Raw genomic sequence first — 13120 nt, forward strand, 5'->3', positions numbered from 1 at the left:
CATCTCATCACCATTTCTGCTAACCACCGTTCTCCAAACACAGGAGAGCACAGAACTTTGAAGCAGGTACTCATGAGGTCAGTGAAAACATGACACAAAACCAGGAGATTCTCTAGGACACAGAAACCTAAAAGCCACTCAAAAGTTACTGTACACATGTCTGGCAGGCTTCACAATGAGAATAAAAACAATTCAAAGTCAACTAATAGACCAAAATGATTCAGCATGGTTGCTTGATGATTTTAATTCAACAAATTACTTAGTTAATGCAGTCCCTGTATTAAGCCTGCTTTCCAACCTAAAAATCCTTAAAAATACCAGATTTTGCTGGGTTTGCCTGTAAAACTGTATTTTATATTAACAGAGCTAAAAATGCTGCAGTGGTGAATTATCTAATACTCTCTGCATTGGGAGAAATTATCATCCTACTCTTCAAAAAAACCTCCCTGGCAAACTTTTCTGGAAGGCATCCCCATAGGTTTTTCTTAGTCCCTCTGGTTATTACTATGGGGAACAAGGATCAGCTTCTGTAGTTCCCACAAAAATCCCTAGAGCCTCACTGACCAAGCCTGATATCAATGACTAACATTAATAAGGATCTAGGGCATTAGATGATGGACAGTTTAATTCTTTACTCTTAGAATTATCATGACTGATTATTGTTAGTTTATATATATTGAACAGATGGTGTATTATCTAAATATTTTATGTGTACTTGAAATGGTCTTTTTACTCATGATTCAAAATACCATTTATTGCTCCTTATTTCTAGCATACCATTAGATCTGTGCATTGATTGTGCTTCTGCACAGGAAGTTTAGAAAATACCACTCTCCAAATCATTTGTTTTCTGCACTGCTTATCTCCAAGATAGATAATTTGGATATAAATCTGTTTTCTAAATATGAAACACAAGGCAGCCTACAGTCATCATGACTAATCAGTCTCTTCAGATTAACCCTACTGGGAGGTAGTTCAGAATCTTCACTTTATTTAATCCCCTGCTTTCTCTTTGGACAATAGCAAATAAAGGCTCCAATTATGCAGGTGTTTGTTGCACAGATGACTTGTTCCCAAAGGTCCTGATTCTACATAAGGTTAAGCAAAAGACTTTCACAGCACTGAATATCCATGAGCTAATACATGTTTTTTGCTACCAAGACAGCATAAAAATATAATACAGAGACAAATGGCTTCATGTACAGCTACCAACTTAGTGAGCTGTTCTCTTTTTCGTATATTCCAAATGTAAAAGAAATATATTAACGCATGGTTGCAACTCAGCATAGTTAAAAGTGGATTTGAACTACCTCAGGCTGTTCTCTCCTTGCTTGCAGTCACAGACAAAACCAAATTAAGGCAATACTGCTGCTGTTCATTTAGGACCTTGCAGCTCTTCTGTCACATGGAGTTCCTTTGTCAGCCAGCAACTCTTGTGAACTAGCTGCAAAAGACCCAGCAGCTGATCTTGATTTGAGGACAAGCTGAACTACAGGTGTGTAACAAAAACTTTAGGAGCAAATGAGGATTTTGTCAGAAAACGTCTCTCATAGAAAGCTTGGAAGCACCTCAAGAGATCATTTGGTTGTCCCAAGGCAAGATTAGCTCTAATCACATCGTTCTTGACTACTGCATGTTCAACCTGTTCTTAAAGAGTTCCAGTGATAGACATTACTCCTTATCTTCTCTAGGCAATCTAGTGCTGTGCTTCACTAACCCTCTTTGAATATCTTAGATGTCTGGGGTAACTCTCCCTTACTTTGATATATGCTACTAAAATAGAAATAAAATCCTATTAAATAAAAGCCTGCAGCAGATATGGAGAGGAATTTATTCCTTGCTTCTTTACATTCTTCATACATTTGAAAACTTTATTATATCTTTCCACAATCTTCACTCCTCCAGACTAAACAGACCTAATTCCTTTCCACTTTCGTCTTAGACTATGTTTACTAGGTCTCTGTTTATTATCTTGGGGATCCTGGGAACCCCATATTTCAGCCACTTATTTGTCTGGTGGCAAAACCAGCAATTTTTCTGAACGTGACTGCAAAGCGCTTTGAAAAAAATAATTTGTGTAACTATATGCAAACTACAATCGTATTTAACTACAGTACAGCTATCACTCCATGTGGATCCAAGATTTAGACCACTTTTTGCAGATGAGCAGCCCTACTGGACTTTGTGCACTCTCAGAAAAATCTGTCTACAGTTCCACTGCACTCAGTGACTTGGTTAGAGGAAAAACAACAGAAGCAGAAAGATTTGGCTAAATAAGAATGATGTATCAAAACACCCAATATTTTAATGAAAGAAACTGAATATCCACACATTTGCACTTCTGTACAATTTTTGTGATATATATATATATAATTTTAAGCTGTTTACAAATAACATTTAATGCTTCAAATATTACATAATATTGATATTATATTTCTAGCAGAAATAAATATATTGCACTTAAAAAGAAACTTTTCATTAGGTGTTGCTTCATAGTTTACGTTCATAACTTCTTTTTCCATAAAAAGATTTCCCCCTACCCCCACCCCATACACACAAACACACACTTCAATACATGGTGAATGTGCTCAGCAATGCATTATAAACAACAAAGTCAACACAGCAAACAGCAGAACTGTGGTACATTCTGTTAAAGAGGTTACATCCAGTTTTTTGCCTTCCTTATTTTTAAACCAAATCCTTCCTCATGTTTCTGAATAATAATAATTAAAAAAAAGATTGTTTAAATGTACTAAAGGTAAAATACAGCAAACTGTATTTTTTGTCCTTAAACTATCATAAAAAGTTATTTCAGAGTTTACTTAAATCACTGCTTAGTTTTCTTTTAAAAAGATAAAATAAAGAAAAAGAAGTTGCCATTTGATAAACTACAGATGATACGCAAGGGCAGTTTATTACAGAGTAATACATAAATCCTCTGGCCAGCAAGTAAGTGGTTAGTAAAGAAACCACAACTGCTGCAGCAGAAAATGCTCTGTAAGGAATAGTGAGAATAGGATCTCACTAAAGCCAAAATTAATCTTTCAGTGAGTGAACGTCATCCCTCTGCAGATGATGAGTGTAAGTGCTGTGGCCACAACTGCCTCCCAGATAAAGAGCCCTAAGTGTTACACTGATCTCACTGTTGCTTTTACACCTTATCTAGGGGTAAATTACCACAATGTATATAAAGTTACAGTTTTGGAAAGCTCCCCAAGTTTTTGCAATGGTTTTCACTGACATTTTTGTTTCCCTATAGTACACACACATAAAGAGGATATAGTTCATCATCAAGTTGCCAGCCCAAATGTTTTCAGTTTTAAAGAGGTTCATTTTCAAGTGCTGGTCAGTGTTTGCTGGATGTTGGAAGTGGCTCATGCAGTGCCCCAGCCTCCATGGATAAAGCCTTCTGGGAGAAAGTTTGCAATTGCATTTTGTAGATTGTACTACCAAGTATGTTAGCGATCAGACAACTTACCATCTTTGAACTCACGAAGAAGCATTTCCATTAGAAACTCTGTACTTTCATCCACTTGGTCTATGCTTGTTTGTCAGTTTATACCTAGAATAGTACCATTGAAACCCAGTGGCACTGAATTTCTATCTTTGACACTGCCTCAGGCCATATAAAGCAATACTGCAAACCAAGCAGCCAAATTTAAAATGTTTTTTAAGTCTAGCTTCTCTCAGAGCTCCAAAAGTAGAAGAGAAAAATTCAGACAAATGCATCTAAATCAGCTTTGTTAGTCTTTGGGACACTTTTGTTGGATTAAAGACCTGAGGCTGTTAACTATGGATAAAAGGGTAATCCAGAAAACACCCAAAAGTACTTGTAACACTTTGGAGGATAATGTTATTATTCTCTTTGAAAGCATATTCAGGCATGTTCTCTCTACCCTTCTTAAAAAAAACCCAACAACATAAACCAGCACCAGTTTGCTCAGCCAAGAGAGCTCATAAAGGTGAAGAGCACTTCTCATGGGATACAAAATGTGAATTATATTAGAAAATAAACTCTAGATTATATTTGGCATTCCTAGACTGTCTACTAGCAACAGATGTTCTGTCCTGAAAGTGATATAATTTTGACAGCAGTACAGCAACTCCTTAAATAAATTACGGAGTTATTGTCAAAGTAGTACAGATAATTTTTTTTTTAGGAAAAGCGATTTCACTCTTTAACCAATTAATTACAAGTTTACATTCATTTTCTTTCCAATCGTGTTGTTGGGTTTTAGTCCTTTCTGTAGAATTCCTATATTGTTGCTGTCGCTACAGTCACTGTTCTTACAGTGGACTTTATTTTTAGGTGAGAACATTGAATAAAATCCCGTCTCCATTACAGTCAAGAAATTTGTGGCTGACTGCAGCGGGGCAGGAATTTTATCCCTGGAATCCCTCCCATGCTGCCCCCTGCCCACAGGGACGTGAGAGGGACAGGGAGAAGAAACCTTGCAAGGTGGCAAGACCTCTTCGTTAGACATCCTGTGGTCTCTGTCAATCTCAACTCTACGCAACAGGTTTTGGAGGTAGCATTGTGAGGGCAAAGAAGAAGAGGTGAGAACTGGACATACCTATTGACCTTATTCATGGGGAAGGCTCTCACAAGCTGCCTTCATTCCCTTGCTTGGGATCTGCCTGTGATTCTGCATTAGTGGGGAACCCAGTGGGTTTCTGATGCAAAGGAATTAAACTGTCGGAGAGCAGCATATATGCCAGAGAGCAGTGTGGGGAGGGATGAGCCCACTGAGAGAGACTTGATCTGACTGGAAAAATCAAGCTGTGGATTTTGACAGATAGTTCTGCATCATCTACAATATGAAACTCATCACAGAGAATCTGGATGAGGAATTGGCCTTATGTTTTTATATAGGGACAGTCTACTGCCATACTTTTTCAGATCTGAATCATATTTTATTCATAGTGAAAAGCACTTGTCTTTCATTTAATATTTTTGTAAATGATGTTTCCAAAATCCAGTTTCATTATCCAGGAAGAACCTGGAGAATTTTCTCTGAAACAGTATCAGGGGCATTTCTGCACGTCAAATATTGGTGTTTTCAGAACAGGGACTGGGACAGGTCTAAAGAGATTGTACAGTTTATTTCTCTGAATTTGCTTCATGAAGGAAGGACAGGTCAATGGATAAGCAGGCTTTATGTGACTTGTAAAGCATGCCTAAATCTGCCTATGTGTTCCAAACTTATTTCTGGAGTCGTATAAAAGTTGCCTACTTACTTGACCATTTCCTGATGGAAGTATCAGCATTAAAGCTACTGGCTTGAATTCTGAACCTAACCACATCCCCTGCAACTTCAGATAAGTTAATGGAGCTGCAGAGGGAAACAGATAAATAGAATTTCCCCACAGGCTTTAGTGCATGTCGTCATAGGGCCTTCATACAACTCTAACAGAAGTCAAGCAACTGAAGGAGAGGAATTAAAATTTTCTTCCAAATCTCCTCTGAAATTCTCGTTTCTGTGGAATCACATATGTACGTGAAGAGTTATGTTGTTGTGGGGCCAGTATCATCTAATTTCCTGTAAAATAGGGGGTTTGTATCAAAATGGGTCATAAGTAGACACAACCTTGCAACATGCACTTTTCAGGTGAATCTGATAGCCTGGAGCAAAATATAGTATTTGGATACATCAAGCCAAATTCAGCATCTCATTCTAAGCTATTTAAATACTGCAGAGATTGATCTATTATATTCATTTATGGAACTCCTTGTAGTAGCTCTGAACCCAGAAACTGTAAATAAAAGTTCATTTTCATTCACATACAGAGGACAGAAGTTGCAAATTGCCTCAGGTCATTTTTTATCAGCAGGTCCAACAGTGAGTATAAGGAAATTAGGATGATACTGCAGATAGCTGAGGTGATTGAAATGGCCAATTTGACAAGATTTTAAAGTCAGCTACTGGGAAATACATAAAGATGGCCCTTATCTGTGGGATGCAAGTACTGGCCTACAGTAGAAACTGGGAAAAGCCTGGGTAGTTGTCATTGCTCTGTGTGATGGGGCATGTAAGACGAGGCAATGGGACAGAAAAAGGTGCATGACTTGCCTTGCACTTCACAGAGGTGGGAGGTAGGTGACTCAGTGTACTGTACTCCGCTTCTTACCATACAATACCAACACACACTGGTCAAAAGTAGAGGAGAATAGTCAAATAACCAAAAAAGTCTGTTTTCCATTCTGTGTTCCAGCTCTACACAGACCTTTAATATATGAGATTGGATTGCTAGTTCTTTTTTATCAATAGATGCATTATCATCTATAACTTGGATGCAACTCTACACAGAAACTCTGTGTTGACTTCTTATTTACGGTGAAATCCCAGCTCCCACCACACAGAAAACCAGCACCACACTGGTACTCTTTTCAGCAGTGCAAAGGATTCATGCTAGCTCTCTGCAGAGAGGACATTTTTTCTTATACTTCTGTTGCATCAGACATAACATACTAGAAAGAGTGGACAGTACTTTGAATGAGAACCCTAATTACTAACTGAAAAAAGGCAGATATGAATTTTAAAAAAATTACATGTGAAGTTCTGCACTGATATTTTCCCAGGGAAACTCCACCATTCTACTGGGACAAGGAAAAACAGACAGTACAACCCTCAATTTCCTCGACAGAGAGCTTGTATAATAACAGCCGTGACCAAACCCAAGAAATCAGAACAAGTAGAAAGATACTTCAATGCTACTCATCTTATATGAGCCCATTGATTACAGTTTGATCCAGAGAGTCTATAGACTGATCTAGCCTGAAATTCGGTTAACTTGGTACACATTTGCAGCTAGAAACAGGTCTGTGGTGGCAAGTGCAGCAGCAAACAAGCACTGATTTAAAGATTCGGTATCTTGGGTTTCTACGTTTAAGTAACAGATTTTCCCAAATCAACATTTTCCTTCATCATACCTCAATAGACAGTTAAATTGCTCCTCCTAGGATATAGGACAAACTTCTTTTTAGACTGAAGGACAGAATACATCATTACTGCTACAGTCCTGTAACACAGTTCTTTTTTGGAACTGGTAAATGTTTTGTGAAAGAAACAGACAGACTTGTTAATAATTTTCTCTTTGGGATTATAGTAGCAACTAAGAAATACTGCTTTTGGTGAATATAAGCCAGTCTTTTAAAAAGGACAGTGGACTTTTCCACTTTGTCCCATTCCCAGCAAATGCGTGCTGAGATAGCCTAAAACATGCTCAAAGTTATAGCAATATGTTTTTCTGCTGAGATGCTTATCAGTCACAAGAGATGAAGATGAGTAAGGGTATTGCCTTTTTCAGAATTCTTCTAGCATATGAAAAAAAGACCTATACACAATTAACTTGTACACTGCTGCATAAACACAATTTCTTTCCACTAGGTATAATGCACCTTTGGAACAAGCTGCACGCGACCAAAAATCCTGGGAACTTTGGGATCCATTTTGGCTGTGTTACACATAGATCTGTGAGCAGCTCCAAGCTGCACGCTCTCTTCTTGTGATCCCTCAATAGAGGAATCTATATCCATAACGCATTTTCTTAGCTGGTTTGTTAGGAGTTCAGCAGTCCTGCCACAGGCCTTTCAGGAAGGTCCCTTGTATTTTTCATACCGAACTTGCACATTTAAAATCTCATGTTTCTCTTGTCTTACATTACTCATACAAATGGTGTCATCACTGCAGAGGAGTGACGCAGTCCCTGGATAGCTGCATAAGGACCCTGCTGAAAATAATGGTGGTACCTAGGCATGTGGAAGGAAGGGAAAGTGGGGCCACTACCTTGCATGGAACTGGCTATAGCAGAGGGTGTAAGAGGCATTCCCAGGCGGCTGTATGGGGGCAGAGATCCTTGGATTGGATGAGGAATGGGTGTAGCTATGGACGCAGTGCTGGTACCCAGGGCACTCAAAGACTGTGGATGCTGAAATCCAGGAAAACTGGTTGAGGAAGATACCCAGGAACTGAGAGACAGGTTATCAGATGTTGTAAAGGCTGACCCTGCAAGCAAACAGAAAGAATGCCTGACGTTTGCACTGCAACACACAAAGCTGGTAAAATAGCAAAAAGGGAAAAAAAGTCTTTCACAGCAAGGCTAATTTTAATGACAAGTTGTCAATGGAAATACTTCTCAAATACTTATCCTTATATCTTTCTTTATAATATTATTGGCCACTTGCTGTCCTTTATCACTGCATCTTAGACAAATTTCCATTTTAAGAAGCTGGTTGCAGTGGCTTGCACGGTAAAATCAGCTTTGCACATTGGACATTTTTGGTATTAAACACTGAAGAACCTTGCAATGCTGCCACTAAGCACTAAAGCATTTGCCCCGACGTGGAATCTCACTGCATTACAGCCCTGTTTTGAAGACATGATTGTAGCTTTTTACATCAGATCCTCAGCAGAACTGGTTATTTTTTTCTAAAATTTCAGTCTGGCAAAAATGCAGAAAAACATAATCTGCACTACAAGTTTTCCTTTTTTTTTTTTTTACCTCAGTAAAACTTGCCAATACCACATCTTTTCACTCAACTTGGCTTTTTCCAAAATACAGAACAAAAAATTCCAAAATGTCAAAACATTTGTTATTTTTCCAACTGTGTACAGTGCTCTAAGAAACAACACTAATGCTAAATCACAGTAAGAGGTGTGGGGTTTTAAGTGAAAGGCACAAAAGTATTAAAAACTTGCTCCTGGGGTAATTATCTACTATTTGATCAAATGGAAGTGGTTTCTTTGGTATTTTTTTTAATCTTAAAAGTTCCAATAATTCTTTTCACAAATCTTCCACCTTCTCAGAACATGTTTTCTCTGAAGATTGAAAAATCAGAAAAAAAAAAGGAAAAACAGTATCTTTAAATTAGAACTAATTACTTATTTTATTTTGACAGTAAAATTTTTGGGAAACCAATGAACAATTTGTTTTGATAATTATACATGGTCATTTTCAAATAATCTGGTGATGATGTTGCCCCTCACCTCTGCAGTTCCTCTACGCATCTGGTCATCATCAGATATCTGATTTCTAGAAATGGGGAATGCAATAAAATCCTATAAATAATCTCTTATTTTTTATTCCTATTCAAACAGTAATCCAACTCATGTCCCTTCTGTATTTTCTTTCTTGTCCAACTTTGTCCATTGAGGAAATGTTTCTTTAAGAAATAAATTTACTGGCAAGAATATTTGGCAAAATATAACACCAAGCCAGTATTGCAAAACATTCTGAGAAAACAAATTTTACAACAGGTATTAGTTTCAGAAATCTGATTCTAGAAGATAGGTTCATCCAAATTGTGAGAAGAAAAAATATGACGACATCTATCTGTCAAGGTATACATATTGGAATTATGTATACTAACCAATCGTAGCCACGTACTCAAAACAAAACTATAAGCAAACAACAATAGAAAGAAAAAATGCAGATTATTATTTTAAAAAAATCATAACTCTCTTTAGGGATATATTCACAAATCAGAAAGAGGGCTACTCTTGATTAACTCCTTCTCTGCTTAATGAAACAAGTAAAATAGCCCAGTAGCAGGGAAGAGAAATTGTGTCAGCTCAGCAGTAAAAATGGACTTGAACCAAATCCTGACCCCACCACTGAACCAAATCCTAACTGCTGGGGAGTTAGGATCCAGAGCCAAACTATAAGGATAACACCACACTCTGAGCTTTATGGCGCTTCAGGGAAAGCAGGATGTGAATCTGGATTTGACGAGAAGGTTTACATTTGGCTCTGTTCCAGGTGGCTACCATGAATCCCATGTGCGAATGCTGGAGCACAGGCACCCAGACATTATGCATTAAAGAGTTTTAATTGGATTTATATATTTCATATCTGTTAATTCCTTTGGAAACAGACTTCTTGTGATAAATATACTACTGAAGGCTAGCCACTTCCATCTTTAGATGGCTGAAATTGGCTGAGATGAGAACGCTCTGGATGTAATTAGAAATAAATAGCATTGATAGACTTTCCTTGTTCTACACAGAATAAAGGATGTGATTCCTTCTCATGAGGAACCTCCATAAGTGCCCTTTCCTCCTCCAACTGCAATGGTCTCTAATTACAACTTAGTACTCCAAAAAGTCTCATTTGCCAGCACCAAGGAAATGTGCTGTAGTAATTCTGAAGGCAGTCAAGGCCTCAGAGGGCTTATGACACACACCACCCATCAGTGTGTTTGTATTTGGCTGTCAGCTCTCACACATATAGAAGGACACCCCTCAATTCTGCATGCAAGGTAGTTTTCAAATGCATCAGAAGAAATAAAAATGTCTGTGGAGTTTCAGTAAGGTCATTATTTCTCTCCTTGTGTCTTGGACAACTTTTTCTTTTTTAAGGACACCAGACCTAAACAGAGAGTGAAGGCAGTACAAGGTAGTCATCTGCAAGAGCAGTATGTTTTACCCTCTGTGCATGCCTCTGGTTGCCCAGAACAACCACATCCTATGTTAGCATATGGCTCCCAGATCAGAAAAAAGTTGGTTGCCACAACTCATCATCTTCCTCACTTACTCATTTGCCATATTGCAAGTAAATGCAGAACTGTACCCTGTACATATTATAAATAAAATTAATTTTAATAAACAATTCCTTCATCCTCTGACACCTTCCTCAGGATTCTCTTCAGAAAAGAAAGGCTCTAAAGGCCAGTTCTCATACTGAGGTTCACCTCATTCACTTTGTCACTCCCAAAGCAGGACATCATACCAGGGAGAAATGTAATTTTTGGAGAAAAGGTGCCTTGCTCTGAGCACTTCTGGCAAGGGAAAATTTAGCACTGTCTTCAGCAATAACTGGCCTAGGATCTAAGCTGACGTGAAGCAAGGTAATCCCCCAGAAGTATGTGAAAGGATGGCATTGTACCAGCTGAGGAGTTGCTCCAGAAACTCTGCAATCTAAGGAACTGCTCTCGGAATAGACATGTATGAACAAGCCCACCTAATCACATTTTGTTGAAGAGCAACTTGTGGTTAAAAATAAGCGTGTTTTCCCTGCAGAAGTCCAAAGAGCTTATGAACAGAAATAATGCTCTTATCTTAGCAACACTGTATGAAGTTAGAGGACAAGACAAGGGCACTGCCAGTCGCAAGGCAGATAGAACTGCTTTACCTCAAGTGGCTGTTGCATGTCAGGCAGGTCACAAAGTCAACATGCAAAGTATAATGCACCACAAGTTTACGCTAGTCAGAGATCCCACAGGATGGGTTTGAGATCTATTTCCAGTGGCAAATTATGACAGATGCAATTTGTCCAGTGAGTAGCCCCACAAAGAACAGCTCTGCTTTGCTCCTACTCTTGCGACTGCTAAAGTAGACAAACCATTTGATAAAGCATTTGAAGTGAATTGCCTCAGCGGGAAAAGCACCTTTTAGAGACCAAGAGATAACAATTAAACACCACTTTTCCAGGGAGCTATGGACTTTTCTTCCTGTAGAACCAAAGCAGGTTAACCACAGGCTGGTTGAAGATGGTCAGAACCAAGTCCTCTGTTCACAGAAGCCTGGAGGGGCAGCAAATGGCACATCTACATGGTACTTTACAAACGGTGCTGAGCCCCAGCTAGTAAGTCGTGCCAAGGGATGGGAAGCCTTAGCTTGTTCCCAGCACCATGGTAATGAAGTCGCCTGTTTTTCAGCCATGTTGAAGAAGAAGCAGAGATAGTTCTCTTCTGTTGGCAAAGGCTGTATAGGCATCTCTAGATCTGCCTCCTGAACTAGCCACCCACACTAGTGCCATGGGCATATCAGGTGTCCAGAAGAGCCATAAGGTAACAAGTATTATTCTTCATTATAGGACCTCATGGCAGAAAGACACACCAGAGAAATGCTTCAGAGTTAACACAGTACTGACTGTGGTCCTCCTTTTCTCAAGCATAACTACGTCACCACAGTTTACCTCATGAGCACATTTTCCTACCTCTGCTTTGTGTTGCCTGGCTATCATCTCCGAGATCATCTTCTCCTCCATAGGTTCGAATGGGAGATCGGGCATAGGAATGCTTTTGGATAAGACTCTCCACACTTTCTCTGTGAAAGGAAACAACACACCATATCAATAACATCCTAAACAGCCTACTAATCCATTAGGTTAAATACAGTGAACATGCTGCCTTTTCCCTGTTCAGATCACAGCTTTCTCACACAGAATCTCCAAAATTACTTAACAAAAGGGTTACCTCCATAGCATGTCACTGGAAATGCCGAACTTGGCCTGCGGTGTTTTAACATTGCTCATCACCTCTTACCTGCGTTGTACTGCTTCTTCAGCAGATGAAGTACAGCAAACTTCCCACTGCCTTTCCTGGATGTGGTCTCAGACGGGGAATATAAGACCAGCACTCTTCACAAATTTGGAAATGCAAGCTCTGGGGTTATTCACGCTGAATGACCAATCTGGGTTCAAAGAGACACCTGTGGTCCAGCTCCTTCCAAACAAGCTTTCACATCACACCTGACCACCTCATCTGGCACTCTCCCATTTTTCTGAAATCAGGGGCAAGAGACAGATGTGTCTAGAGACAGCTCAGGTCTAACCATGCTTTCTCAGCATCAGAATGGAAACCAGTTCGTAGCAGGAAGTCTACAGATACTACCGATCTCGTGCCGTGTCTATTCTGGGAGGTTAGACGTGTCTGCCAGGCCCCCGCCTTGCTGGTGGCACAAAGCACTGAAGTCACCCAAACAATTTTTAAATAGAAGGAAGGCATATCTGCACGATAAGCCACAGCAGTCTGTAAGGAAGATCCAACCTTACACATTCCGAGCGCGTTTCCATGTAAGTAGGTGGCATTATACTAAAGCTGAATATGACCTAGGCACATTTCCAAAATGGCTTTGACGTTCTGTTCCCGTTTAAGAAATCTAGGTAGTGATAGCTGTTTAAATCTGCTGCTGGGTGAAGGTTTTGTCTGAATTTACCATTTGGCCATTCATACTTGCTAATGCCCTTCGCTTGGAGAGTGTGGCTGTTGCAGAAATTCCAAGGAAAAACATTTTCCAAGTAACTTGACAAATCACAATGGCACATGTTTTTCTTTCCTACAGAAAGCCCATTATGGTCATTTTGTCCTTGGTCTATCACTGGCATTATTACTTATGCT

At 39.2% G+C, this 13120-nt stretch overlaps 1 protein-coding gene across 3 annotated transcripts in view; it reads right to left on the reverse strand.

The window, feature by feature from the left end:
• Positions 1-13120, reverse strand: part of TBX20 (T-box transcription factor 20) — a 47344-nt gene that overhangs the window by 4520 nt on the left and 29704 nt on the right. Inside the window, exons 7-8 of one of the 3 annotated variants that reach the window (XM_030010288.2) lie at positions 11938-12047; positions 2342-8006 (exon numbers count right to left, since the gene is read on the reverse strand). In XM_030010288.2, coding sequence (XP_029866148.1) covers positions 7666-8006; positions 11938-12047 — 451 coding nt within the window. In that variant the 3' untranslated portion in view covers positions 2342-7665. Of the gene's footprint in view, positions 1-2341; positions 8007-8548; positions 9034-11937; positions 12048-13120 lie in introns of those variants that run through there. The other 2 variants (XM_030010289.2, XM_030010290.2) reach the window with 2 other exon arrangements.

Source organism: Aquila chrysaetos, chromosome 3 (assembly GCF_900496995.4).
Source record: "Aquila chrysaetos chrysaetos chromosome 3, bAquChr1.4, whole genome shotgun sequence".
In the NCBI taxonomy this organism is placed as follows: Eukaryota; Metazoa; Chordata; class Aves; order Accipitriformes; family Accipitridae; genus Aquila; species Aquila chrysaetos.